The sequence below is a fragment of the Chinchilla lanigera genome, unplaced genomic scaffold (assembly GCF_000276665.1).
Source record: "Chinchilla lanigera isolate Chin_1 unplaced genomic scaffold, ChiLan1.0 scaffold00005, whole genome shotgun sequence".
NCBI lineage: Eukaryota > Metazoa > Chordata > Mammalia > Rodentia > Chinchillidae > Chinchilla > Chinchilla lanigera.
The window spans coordinates 23,784,226-23,798,890 of NW_004955406.1; the positions used below are offsets into that span (position 1 = coordinate 23,784,226).

Consider the following 14,665-nt stretch of genomic DNA (forward strand, 5'->3'; position numbering starts at 1 on the left):
TTTTTTTTTTTTTTTTTTTTTTTGGTGGTACTAGGGATTTAACCTAGAACCTTCTCATTGAGCTACATTCCTAGCACTTTTTAAAATTTTGAGGCATCATCTTCCTGAGTTGCTAAGGTACCCAGGGTTGTCTCAGACTTGTAGTCCTCCTGTCTCAGTCTTCTGAGTAGCTGGGATACAGGTATGTGCTAGAGTGCCTGGCTTAAAACATTACTTTCATCATATTGTCTGTAGAAAGATTTTTACTCACTGTAGTTATTTGGTACTAGGAATCGAACTCAGAGCCTTGCACTTGCCAGGCAGGCACTTCGTTGCAGAGCTACATCCCTAGCCCTAGGCTTTCTTAAATTTAGTCCCACCTTAACCATCCAATTATCTTTATGCTCTTTTCTTCTGTGAAAGAGTTCCTCTACCTCTGGGTAGGCTGCTTTATTTTCTTTATGTTGAATTTATATTATTTATTACCTTTTAGTCCTCAGAATATATTCACCCCCTCCCCCCATACCAGGAATCGAACTCATGACCTTGCGCATGCCGGACAGGCGCTGTGCCACTGAGCTAAATCCCCAACCCCTTTCTTCTTTCTTCTTTATCTACCTTCTATCTTTCGTTGGTTGATATTTGAAATTCTTTTAGTACTTACTGACTGTGTATTATTCTGCTTTGCCACTCCTTATATTATTTGTAAAAATCCTTTATGTTTCTCTTATTTTTCTTGTGCATAGTTCTATATCCTCAGAGTACATAGATAAGATGGTAGAGTGAAGAGAATGAAACAGATCTGGTTTTAAATCATGACTTTTATACGTACATACTCTGTAGTGATGAGAAAGATACCTAACTCTGTTTCAGTTTTGGGCATTTTCTATAAAGAAGGAAGATAATATCTTTCCTTCAAGAGGGTTGGGAAGATTAAATTACCAGGTTATTTACTAACACACAATAGAAAAAAAGAAATTTCTGTCAGTCTCCTTTCCCTGTAACTTCAGTACTAGCACATAATTTATATTTTCTAAATAATATATATTTTTTTTCAGAAATCAGATCATACAGACATTCTATACTCCAATACAAAAAGAAGGCAAGAACTAAAAAGGTAAATTCCCTCCCTTTTTTGGTATCCTAAACTTTTTTTGGCTGAATATTATGAGAATGATGCTCAGATTTATTAATCTTTTATTTACTTTGATTATTACTGTTTTTATATGACAGATTATGATTACTGAACTTTTAAGAAAAAATTGAGTGAAACAAAAAGTGTTCCAAAATGATTGTGTAATTGATACTAAAATACAAATTTTAATCTCAGTGGATTTGGTTTGGGCCCATGTTTATAAGATACATAGCTTTGTTACATACATGGTACTAATAAAGAGCTTAATTTAAAAATGATGGATAGTGGCACATAGCATGGTGTCACATGCCTGTACCCCAGTACTCAGAAAGCAGAGGCAGGAGAAGCAATGCAAGTTCAAGGTCAGCCTGCACTACAAAGTAAGACCCTGTCTCAAAACACCAAAAAAAAAAAAAAAATTATTTTTATGTATATAGAAAATGTGAACTGTGCTAAATTGGTATGGCTAGAAAGTTAGTTTTGATTACACCTAGAGAACTTGAGGAATATTGTGGGAATAATGGAAGTTATTTTTCTTTATTTTTATTTTTATTAGTACATATTTTTACTACATAATGGTTACATTCATCGCAGGGAGTTAGTATATGTACGTAACACAACTTCTTTTTTGTCTCCCCTCTCCCTCCTCCTTAATTTCTTCATTCTTCAGATAAAAATTGCAGAGAATTTGGTAGTAAAGGTATTTCTTGCCATTAATTGGAGTTAATAAGTATAAAAAACATAATGCATGACAAAAGTTGGTAAGGTTAAGGTTTCTCTGAAGATAGGGAATAATGGGAAAAACAGTTTAAATGGCATTAAACGTATTAATGTAAGTTCTGCTTCCCAAACAGTCTCAGTTAATGTCTGGTAAAAACCAAAACTAAAATCTTAACTTTCCCACTTTTCTATTCTTTTTCTTTTTTTTGGAGACAGGGTCAGAGTCTGGTTACACAGTTCAGGCTGGCCTTGAACTTGTTTATGTGTCCCTTCTCAGCCTTTTGGCTAAGATCAAGTGTGAACTTGCTTATGTAGTCCAGGTTGGCTTCAAACTGATAGCGATTCTTCTGCCTCAGCCTTCTGAGTGCTGGGATTACAGGTGTGCACCACCATGTCTGGCTTAGTCTTTTTTTGAATCATCTTTTTTTTGGTGGTAGTACTTTGCATCTATATTGTCATCTGTTGGAAGTACCGTTTATCACAAATTTTGTATTATGCTTGACTATTGCCTACTAAAAAATCTTTTTTCTGAGCTGAGGTTTGTAGTCCAGGTTGATTTTGAACCTACTGTGTAACCCAAGCTGGCCTCAAACTCACAGTAATCCTCCTGCCTCAGGTTTACAAGTGCTGGGATTACAGTTGTGCCACCATGCCCAGCTTTTGCTAAATTTTTTTTGAATTCGATTCTTACTACATTTTATATTGTCCTATCAAAATTTTAAAGTTCTCTAAAGCACAACTATTCACTACTTATCTTTTGCGTAAGGGCACCTTTTTTAACCCTTCTTAGATCCATATATATAAGAGGATACAGTATACGTAGATTTTTGTTTGATAGCGTACCCACCAACCCCTATCCTGACTTGTCTATATAGTCTTTAGAAGAAAGATGTAAGCTATTGAATTCTTTGGACACTAGGTTTTTAAATTATTCTAGGGTTACATTGAAGTTTGGCTTGGCCTAAGTATTCAAAATCTGCTAGTTGACTTCAGCCTTCGGAGTAATAAAAAGTTGAATACTTTAGTAACAATTTTGGTATGTTGAAACCTGTGTTTTGGTTACCATCTTATCATCAGAATATCAACATCAGTAATATGACAAGCCATGCCATTTAGTGTTACTAAGATCTGAATGGTCATCTTCAGATACTGGCAAGTACTCTAGACGTAACCTAGTGAAAAGTTTTGTTAGCTAAGCAATATTGTTTGTTTCGTTAAACAAACAATATGGCATACTAGCTGTTTTAGATCTGTCTTGTCATTTATCTGTATAAGATTCAAACAGTATGGCATAGGAACTATTATATATTTACGAATTTACTTTCACAGAAGAAAACTGTGATACTGTGTTCTGTAGACATTGATACCAATAGTGTATTTCTAACAACCATTGGTTTACAAAGAAAGTAGATCCTTTGCTGCTGTCGTTCACTTACTGCAGAAGTAAACAAACTTCTCCTTAAATTTATAAATATTTCTGTATGGTATGTAGGGGCTGGGGCTGTAGCTCAGCGGCACAGTGCCTGCCTTGTAAACACAAGGTCCTAAGTTTGATTCCTGGTACCAAAAAGAAAAAAAAAAGATACATTGTATATAGTATCTTCTATAAAAATTTCCATAATTAATTTAGCTCTACAGATCTTGAAATTAGTTTACAAATAATGAAAGCTGAGACACAGATTGGAATATCAGAATTTTCATCTGGAAAGCCATTACATTACATTATTAACGTAACATTACATTATTAACATAATTCCTGTTCCATGATTTAAGAATATATGTAAGTGTATTAATGATAAAAATAACAAGCAAAGGTAATAATATAGTATTATGTCTGCTTTTAGTATTCAGAAAGTTTCCAATGCAAATGTTTTCAATATTCAGAGAGTATTTCTTTTAAGCAGTGAATGCTGTTAAATAAGCTTTTGTTTTGATGTTACTTATTAACATATAAATGATAGGCAGTCTTTTTGTATAGAAGTGATAGCAGAGAAAATAAGACCAGGTGTAGACTTAGGTGAAACTTCTTTAAAAACTACGAGATGTTTATAGTTTGCTCTTACATAATTAATCGAGAAGTCATTTGTTTATTATTTCTTTCTTTCCTATTGGGATGAAGGTAAGTGGAGGTAAGGACTCTAATGTGTTCTCTACTGCCTTTCCAGGACTTAACATAGTGACTGACTCTTAGAAGGCACTTAAGGATTTATTGATATAAATTAGTGGGTTGTGTTTGAAACTTTCCACTTTTTGACTGGAAAGTAGCATCTGCTTTTATAAGCAGGACAGTATTAGCGCATCTAGGCATTGCTGCTTGTAATATTTTAACATATTTTTTACTGGTCTTTTCACTAGTCTTATTTAAATTATCATTTGAAATGACCAGGATATTCCATTTTATGACTGACTTTTAAAAAATAATTTCCAAAATTATAGCATATGCTTTCTACACGATTTTTGTGCTATTTAAATTATCTTGAATTAAATTGCCTCTTAAATTTTTTTTAGCTCATTTCTTGTTTCACCTTGATAGAGATTTCTAAAATGGGAATTACTGAGGACTCGAAAAATACAAATTTTTTTTTTGGTATCAGGAATCAAACTCATGACCTTGCGTTGCCAGGTGGGCACTGTGCTGCTGAGCTATATCCCCTGCTCAATATGAACATTTTTAGAAATCTCAGTGTATATTGTCAAATTCCTTTGTAGAACTGTCATACTATTTTTCATCCCATCTCCAGCTGTATTTTGAACCCAGGGCTTTGAACCTTCTAGACAAGTACTGTATCACTGATCTACACCTTAGTTCTTTTTTTTTTTCCTTCTAATTTTTGTTTGTTTTGTTTTTGCATCAGAGTCTTGCTAATAAGTTTGCTCTGGGTGGGCTTGAACTTTAATCCTCCTTCAACTTTCCAAGTAGCTGGGATTACAAACTTGTACCATCATGGGGGCTGGGGATTTAGCTTAGCGGCAAAACGCCTGCCTGGCAAGTGCAAGGTCGTGAGTTCGGTTCCCGGTACCGGAGAAAAACCAAAAAAAAAAAAAAAAAAAACAAACCACAAAAAACCCAAAACAAACTTGTACCATCATGATAGTTTTTAATGCTACTTTATAATCTTTGCTAATTTGGTGGAGAAGATGATATATTATTGTTATAATTACTGTGCCTATGATTACTAGGGAAGTTGAATGATTTTTTCAAATATTATTTTCTTTCATTCATTTTTGTGAGATGTATCCTTGAATCTCAGTAAGCTTTTTATTTTCTAAGAATAATAGGTTTTTATATGTATCTAGTAAATATCATTTCCCAGCTGTTTTAATTTTTGTCATTTTTGAAATCCTAAAGCTTTAGTTATTTTTTTCTTCCATTGGTACATTTAGAAAATTTTGCATTTAGCATCAAATATTCCCTTTATCCTCCATTTATTAAAAATTTAGTGAGAAGTATAGCAATTATGATAATTTTATGCTTAAGTGTTTAATTTACTTCGAATTTATATTATCTGATGCAATATAAAGTCGAAACTTTTTTCCAAATAGCAAACCAGTGAATCTAGTACTATTTGTTCAGTAATTCCACTTCATTCTTGAAGTAAGCCATTTCTTTTTATGAAGTTGAGAGTTAGCACATTCTCTCACCCAAACAAAAATTATACAGTACAACAATCTGTATAATTGCAATATAACCTAGATTTCTGTGCTGCTTTACAGATTGAATGTAGAAATTGACATGTCCAGGAAGAGACCAAAAATCAGTTCTTCATCCCAAGGACCTAGTAAACTCCAAGAAGCATCATCTTCAACGAATAATCAAATTATTTCGCAGAGTACTTCAAATGGAACTAAAAAATTGAAGAGACTTAAAGAGATTAAATTTATAAATGTTACAAGTAAGCTTGACCATGGAATTAAATGCCTTACCGATCCTGAAACTTTAAAAGACACGAAATCTAAAATGGAAGACCAACCAAGGGCAAAGGAATGGTCTCATCTGCTTGCTCAGACAGAGAAGATGAAAGAACTCAAGAGAGGAAGAAACAAATTTAGAGATAGTTCTGAAAAATGTAAACATAAGAAAAATCAATTTTCTCAAGATTGTGATTCTAATAAGATTATTCATGAACCCTTTGACTCTAGAACGAGCAAGATCAGCTTCAAAATCCCAGTAAAATCCTGTAATACCCTCCAGAAGCTCGTAGAAGAAAATGTCTTCAATTTAGCTTCTAATAAGGTAAAGACTAAACAAGAAGCGAGAGGATTCCCCGAAGGCTCCCAGGTTTCATTAAATTTGACCAGGCATAAAGCTGAACGTTTACTTTTAGATTCCACATATAAACAGACTCTTTGTGAACAAAAAAGAAAAAATCTTGAGCATCAAGAAAGTAATGATTCAAGTTCTAAGGAAAACCTTACTCAGGTAAGGTAGTACAAAATGAGGAATTTGATTTCAGCAAAAAAATTCATATAGTCAAGTTTTAGTTATTTCTGATACTGATAATCGTGGAGTGCTGATTGAAATTTAGACACGAAGACATGTATTGGTTTCTTGTTTTATTCTAATTCCAGCTTCCTTAGGAAGATAATTCTAGCAGTTATCAAGGGTCCATTATAGAAGGGAATGTGTGATTGTATGCAGAGAAGCAGTTAAAGATAGACCTGTGAAGAAAAGCACTGTAACAGTCTCTTAGGCTCCTTTCTAACCCCAGATACTAGAGAACCCTTAGGGGTTAATAAAATTCTTCAACAACTTTTTTTCCATGCTCCTGTGTTCCAGGCACTGTATTAAAGTACCCTGTAAAAGAAACACAGTCTCAGGCAGGCATAGTGGTGCATAACTATAATCTTAGTACTCTGGAAGGCTGAGGCAGGAGTGTTACAAGTTGGACCTCAGTTGGTTAATTTAGTGATTTATCAAGACCCTGCCTCAAAATAAAAAAAAAAAAAAATAAAAAGGGATTGGGATGCAGTACCACAATAGTAAACAAAGGGTGAAGTCTCTGTTTTCAAAGACATATTTATATAAGGAGAGATAGAAGCAATTTCCTTAAATCTGATAAGTAAAGTACTTACTAATAATAGAAAGATGGCATGAGACTAACATAGCCTTGATACACTGAAGTAGTTGGGAAAGGTTTACTGGAGGGATCACATTTACACTGAGAAACAAGGAGTGAGGAAGAGTTACTCGGGTGAAGATGAAGTTGAGTGGAACGGGGAAGCGGGATATTCCAGGCAGAAGGACTAAGTGAACAGAAATCCAGGCTAGAAAGCTTGGCATATCTGTTTTGCTTCTAGATTTTGTAATAAATTGGTATTTTGGGGCTGCTTTTGAGACTTTATGACTTTGTTTCTACAAACATAAAAAGTTTCTTCAACATAAATAAAATTATGTTGAAGAGGACTTCTAAAAGTTTGGAACATGAAAGATTCTGAAATTTAGAGACTGCTTTTAAACAGGGATGGTTAAGCTTGCTTGTGTTTGAGACCATAGATGGCAATAGTGAATCGCAATTATTCTTGTGTAAAATGGAGGGATTATAGCTAAAGAAGAAGAGCTTGAGAAGGTATATTTTTAATTCAAATGAATTTGAAGAGGCCTACAGAGGGAAAGAATTGAGTTTGTTCCTGCTGGCTTCTTAAAGGGAAAACATCGCCAGTTTGTGTATTATAATCAGTTCTCTAGAGTGTGAAAGGAACTTGAAATTGTCAGTATGTTCATTTGTCATTGTAGCACTGCTTCTTGTCACCCTTGTGCTGTACATAAAAGGAATAGTATGAGAAATCTTTGTAACACATCCCCTCCTCCCTGTGTTTAAAACCAGGGAAGGTCTACTACTGAGCAACAACATTCCTCACTGGACCCTCCTGCCAGTCCTTTTTGAGACAGGGTTTTGTTCATGCTGGCCTTAGACTTGTGATCCTCCTGCCTCAGCCTCCCAAATAGCTGAGATTAAAGGCATGTACCAACATGCCTAGCCTTATTGTGTTTTTGAGCTCTGTATAAAACTACACAAACCAAAAGAAATGCCTAGTATGAATATTAAGTGGAAGGGGAAGCAGTTTTTTCATGATTACTTTTTATCAGAATTAAAACTTAGAAACTGTTACTTTAAGGGTAGCATTATCTGACTTCAAATTCTTAGACTCTGGAGCAGTGTGGTGTGGTGGCCCATGCCTATAATCTCCACACTCAAAAATCTGAGACCAGAGGGTTTTGAGTTTGAGGGTAGCCTAGGCTACATAGTGAGACCTGGTCTCAAAATAAAATTTAAAAGGGCTGAATTTGTAGCTTAGTGATAGAATACTTACCTAATGTGTGTGAAGTCCTAGATTCAAGCTCCTGTACTTTAGGCAACAAAAAAAGAACAAAGAAAAAAACAGTATTTACCTAGACACTGGTGCCACAAGCAAATATTGCCCTTATATTGAGTATATTAACTTCAGAAATTATTGACAGGATATAATCATCTTAATGGCGTATTTGTTTTGTTGTACTTAATAATTTCTTGATTTCTTTATTATTTTTCGAAAATAATGAGTGTGCTTTACAAGGAACCAATTGTATTTTTCCTGGATTTAGTAGTCCTGTTATTAGATAACCTTGTTAATGCTTTCTTAAAAAATAGCCAGATATGGTGGTGCACACCTGTAATCCCAGCACTTGGGAGGCTGAATCTGGAGGATCATTGCAAGTTTGAGGCCAGCCTGGGCTACAAAGTGAGCTCAAGGCCAGCCTGAGCTGCCTAGTGAGACCCTATCTCAAAAAGACAGAAAAAAAAAACAAACCTTTTGTTCTTAGGCTTTATAGTCTTTTGATTCAGATCCTTCTCAGAGGCAACCCTCTCACTCCCAATCCAAATTAATGTTCTAAAGATTTATAGTTTATCAGTTACTCTGTGTGTGTGTGTGTGTGTGTGTCTGTCTGTCTGTCTGTCTTTCTAATCTGTACATATTCTACCACCTAGCATACCCCCTTTTATTTATTTATTGGTACCAGGAATTGAACTTGGGATCTTGTGCTTGCCAGGCAGGCACAATTCCACTGAGCTATATTCCTGGCTCCATACCCCCTTTTAAGAATAGCATTGTATATAATCCTTACAAATCTGAAAGGACAGACCCTACAACAGAGAATTACCTGACTCTGTGTGTTAATAGTGTCAAAAACTCTATTCTGGGTATATTCTTCATTCTTAACTACTTCTAACTTCACTCTTACTTTTTATTTCAGAGTTTTGAAGCACCGTGTTCTTCAGTGTCACCTGAAAGTATTCAAGATACTGATCAAGAGGTTATTGATATACTTATCTACTTCTACTGTTTTTAATGAAATTCAAGTAGTTCCTATTTTAATAGAATATCTGTGAAAATAGCAATGATTCTCCCTTTAAATCAATACATGAATTTTTATAAAGTCCTCCAAAACTGTTGGAGAAGTATTTACTTTTACCTGTGTGCTTTTTTTTAACCTGTGTTTATAACAATGTGTTTTGAAGAAAAATATGGAGCTTATGGCCCCACACATTATCCGATTTTTGAGTTACGCCTTTTGCATGTGTATGCCTAGAGTTGCCACAATGCAGTATGACTTTAACATGTTTTTGCTTCCCTTTTTTACTCACCAGTAAGATGAAATTATTATTCATTGGAATTGAGACCACTTGAGTTTTTTATCTTTTCACTCATTTCATTTCCCAGTTAAAATCTCCTTATTGGTCCTCATAGAATTGTTGGATAGAATTTTATGATCCTTAGTCCTGAATTGAAATTAGGTTCATGAAACACTTACTTTACTTTTAAAATATATCTCAGTAACTTTATTTGTGATAATCATTTGTATATTTCTGTTTGTAGGTCAGAACCTCTTAATAATTTCTCACATCTGCTCTAAAACTACATTATTCTTTCATTTATTTACATCAGAATACATCACTTACATGGGTTTGCTTGTGCTGGGAAGTACTTCTTAGAGTACTTTGAAGTAAGAGTGGGAGGCGTAGGATTGAGAATTAACTGTCTGTGTACAAGGGTGTATAAATACTGTTTCACTTAATCCTCACAAAACTTCTAAAAGTATTGTTTAATATTCTGATTTTGTAAATGAGCCACTAAGACCCAAAGTAGTTGGTTTTCTTGTCTAAGGTTAAATAAATAATAAGAGAAGAACCATGTATATATTTTATGTCTGTAATCTTTTACTGTGCTGCTTGCCTATTTCTATATTCTTCCCACCAATTATTTCAAGTGACCTAATTAATAATTAATTGCTTTATTCTCTTATTAACCTGCAGAGTAATTTACTCAAAATATTTCACTGGGATCTTTTACAATTTAGATGCAGATAGTAGAAGAGCTTCATGCTGCACGTGTGGGAAAAAGCATGGATTTACCTGTGGTTCCACCTTCTGGGGAGTTAATGAGTATGGAAATTGATGTGGTGGAAGATGATGTACATTCTTCTGCTGGTATACCTTGTATGTTAATGTTTATCATCTGTGCTTTTGGAAGAATTACTGTGTCAACATCCACTTTTTTCAATATTTAGATAAAAATGTTAAAATTTGCTTATTTGAAATGATAAGGGAGGGGCTGGGAATTTAGCTCTGTGGCACAGCGCCTGCCTGGTAAGTGCAAAGTTGTGAGTTCAATTCCCGGTACCGGAAAAAAAACAAACAAAAAAACCAAAACAAAAAAAAAGAAAAGATAGGGTATTTTTTTAGCTTTTAAAAATCAGATCTAATATTTGTCTTATGTTTTAGGTCTCACATTATTAGGAACTTAGGTATATTTTTCTGTCTTGCCAAAAGGCAATAAAGTTGTGAGTTATTTTTATTCCTGTTCTTAAACATAACTTTTAACTTTCAGCTGTGTAAAGAACTGATACACAAGGTAAACCATTTCAAGGTATTATATTTATGGGTTCCTTGCAGTATAGGTAAATTCTGGTTATTTTTACTGTGAGAGAAGATAATGATAAATATTATCCAAAGGTATTAGTACACTATGTTGAATTCTGTTTATAAAAACAGTAATGCTAATTTATGTTTACATTTTTCAATTTACTGTTTTCTATTCATTAACTTACATGATGATTCTCACAGAAACCATGTGAAATAGCAGTGCTAGTATTGTTTTCTTTCTTTTATATATATTTAGATTTTCAATTATATTTTGCTCAGACTATATTAAAATTAGCTTATATATTGCCTGAGTATGCAATTTCAAGTGATGTAGGACAGAATTTAGAGACATTGTTACTACTGGGGCAAGTTCATGATTTAAAATATACCTAAGCAATTTACGATATTCTACTGGCAAATAATTAAACATTGGTTGCTGTTCTTTTCCTTAAGAATTGGAATGAAGGCAATTTTGTTTTCCTTGTCTAATGGTCTTCCTGTCACCATGGGTGTGGTGGTGCATGTCTGTAATCCCAGTGCTCAGGAGACTGAGGCAGGAGGATCACTGTGAGTTCGAGGCCAGCCAGATCTACATAGTGAGACCTTTTCTCAAAAAACCCAAACAAATAAAAAGACCCCCGCCCCCCGCAAAGGAATGCTGTCAAGAGCACTCTTCTGGGCAATTCATTGTCTTAGCCCCAAGTCTTCCTGCCATTTTCTGTTACACCAGATCTTATCTTCTATATGTACTTGGACTTAGATGAATCTTGCCCTAACCCCTCTCAATACTCATCCATTCTCCATCCTTACCTGTCTTCCCCCAAGCAGGGGTTGTGGTTTCTGCCCTGGATCCCCTGGATTGATTGTGTGGAAATTTATTTGGCAGGAAAAGTGATGGGTTAGATAGCTGTCCACTTTAGAGTCACTCACATGTGTGATCCTCTTATATAGTTAAGTTAATAAGGCACAGAGTGGTTTTAAATGTTTGTGTTTCTATGGTATAAAAATTTTAGTCATTATGCAAGTCTGATATTAAATGTGATGAAATCCTGTTTATTTTTTTTTTTAAGCAAATACTGTTTCAGACAAAAAGCTTCTTCTAATTGTTGTTGACACAAATATTCTGATGAATCATCTCAAATTTGTTAGAACTTTGAAGGCAACAGAAATATCAGGTATTTACAAAACATATTTGAGATTCTGATTTTCTTTCTTGAGTTAATATTTTATATTAACACTGATAGAGGGTTTTCCTTACAAACATCTCTGCTTGTATGCCATATGATTGATACATATAATGTAATAGCATATGTTATGTTATATATATTATATATATAATGTATGTATATCTCCCACGTATAAAGCATAAGTGATTTAAGTTAAAAGACAAATCCTTCACAGATTAACCTGCTTACTCTATATCTAACAATCACTCTTTTTTCGTTTTTTTTGAGACGGTATTGCTGTGTAGTTCAGGGTGACCTTGAACACACTGTGTAGCCCAGGCTGGCATCAGATTTTTGCTGCTCTTCCTGTTCAATTAATAGTTCTTTTTAATATTATTCATTGCAATTTAAAATGATTCATTTGGTTGTTGTGAACTTGTTTACATTAGAAACCTTTATTGCAGAAATCATACCTGCTGGTCTCTTTTGTTCTCTAGTAACTTTTTTAGCGTTCTTTGGACTCCTGTCTTCTTTATACTTTCCATTTTAAAAAAATGTCCTTTTTTTTAATGTATTGTCCCTCCTTTTTGGTGAATTTTTTAAAGGTCGGGATTGTGTGCTTTAAATTTTTTCTTACAGAAATTTGATTTAGTAGCTTGATAAATGTTTATTGCATTCTAAGAAATCTTTTTATTCTTTAGGTTTTGACAGACTTGTGTTAATAATTCCTTGGATTGTTGTGCAAGAGTTAGATCGAATGAAGGCAGGAAAACTACTGAAACATGCCCAGCACAAAGCTGTACCTGCAGTTCGTTTCATCAATGACAGTCTCAAAAACCAAGATAAAAAGCTATGGGGTCAATCAATACAACTTGCTTCTCAAAAACTTTGTAAGTATTATTCCTGATAAAGGCTTGTTTGGGTGCTGATTCATTATTAGAAGGAAATGGTGCAAAACTTTTAAAGCTATATTCATTGGAATATAAAATGGAAAGGGCATTGTAATGGTGTGTGACTTATTTTGTGACTCGCTTTTTATTTTTCCGCTGCGTGTAGATTCTCTCAATTATTTCAGAGATAGTGCATAGTTCTGTATGATGCTTGTATATATTACAGAACCTTGGGTTCTTTTTTAAAAAAAAATCATTATTGAGTAATGAGGTCAGTCAGTGATGTAGGTTTCTGTTCTATCACTGCATGTAGTTAGTATACTACAGAGACAAATGTTTTTTCTGTGGTTTGTCAGAATCTGAGATAATTATTTGAGTTGCACTCATGAGACTTCATTTAATGACTGAGTTGCACTCATGAGACTAGATCATTAAATGAATTGGTTACTAAATGAGGCATTGTATGTAGTATGTTCACTGTTTAGAACAAAGAAATGTTCAAAGGAAATTTCAATTTGATTACTTTGCTTTTATGTACATAACACTTTTTTTATTTTTTTATTTCATTTTATTTTTCCCTGTGAAGACTTTATTTTGTGTTGTGTGTATCCTTTATAGCAAGTTGGCCCTTCTTAACAGATGAAATTGTTCCCTTTTTGAAAGCACCCACTCACCCTCTCCCCCATCCTTAGCGTGTTTTGTATCAGTGATCATTCTGAACTGTACATAATTGATGTTGCAAGAGACAAAGGGCAAGCTTTAGATTTTATTTCTTCCAAGTTTGTTTTTAAACGACAAATAAAAAAAGAACAGTTTTAAATACAAGTGGCTCCATCCTGGTGACCCTTGCCATTAACAGGACCGTGAGGTCCATGAAGCTATGTACATAACTCTTGCATGCAGCACTATAATATATAACAGAACATAAAACGAGTAGTGTACTGTGTAGTATTATCAGCAAAAATTACAGTACTATATAAACAAGGTATACCATAAAAAAAAAAAAAAGACATTGATGCTCTGTAAACAAGATGTATAGAACTGTACCAAAAAAAGACGGATGATAAGACAAGCAGCGGTCATAAGTCCGAACAGTGGGCCTAAGTCCAAATTTTCATTAAACAGATAAGTTGTTAAGTAAGGAATATGTGTAGTTCTTGTTTTTTGGTTTTGTTTTTATTTTGTGGTAGGGTCTCGCTATGTAATTCAGGCTGGCCTTGAACTCAACATTTAATACAGGCTGGCTTAAACTTGTGATCCTCCTACATGCTGGGACTGCAGGCATTTGTCACCATCCCCAGCAAACAAGGATAGTTTTGAGAATAGTGTGGTTAGGCAATTGCATCATTATGCAGACATCACAGAGTGTACTTACACAAACCTAAATGGTTGTTTGCTTGCCATGACCTCTTGATGTAATTAAGAGACAGAGTAAACTTAAGATGAAAAAGGTTGCTACCACTAATTTGCCATACTGTTGTACAGTAAATTTTAAAAATATAAATAAGAATATAATCTAAAATAACAAAAGTTATAGTAAAGACATAAACCAGTAAGACAGTCACTTATTACCATTTTCAAATACTTTATATTGTACATATTTGTGTGCTGTACTTTTATATGACTATCAATGCAGTTTGCTTATATCAGTGTAATCACAATGTAACACTTAAGCAGTGCTTTGTGTTACTGTATTAAGATGGCTATGGCTTAATGAGGTGATAGGAATTTACAGCTCCAATTTAATCTGCTGGGACCACCATTGTATATACATTTTGTCATTGACTGAAACATTATTATGTGGTGTGCAATTGTGCTTTAATTCTAGAATCTATATTTATTATACTTTATGCAATGTATTGGAAAAATATT

General features: G+C 34.0%; 1 protein-coding gene across 7 annotated transcripts in view; it reads left to right on the forward strand.

The window, feature by feature from the left end:
• The window catches only part of Swt1 (SWT1 RNA endoribonuclease homolog (S. cerevisiae)), an 89,174-nt gene that overhangs the window by 12,034 nt on the left and 62,475 nt on the right, over positions 1-14,665 (forward strand). For all 7 annotated transcript variants that reach the window (XM_005375071.2, XM_005375067.2, XM_005375066.2 and 4 more), the window contains 6 exons: positions 1,038-1,096; positions 5,549-6,254; positions 9,069-9,128; positions 10,173-10,311; positions 11,808-11,912; positions 12,605-12,793. In XM_005375071.2, the coding sequence (XP_005375128.1) occupies positions 1,038-1,096; positions 5,549-6,254; positions 9,069-9,128; positions 10,173-10,311; positions 11,808-11,912; positions 12,605-12,793 (1,258 nt within the window). The remainder of the gene's footprint in view (positions 1-1,037; positions 1,097-5,548; positions 6,255-9,068; positions 9,129-10,172; positions 10,312-11,807; positions 11,913-12,604; positions 12,794-14,665) is intronic.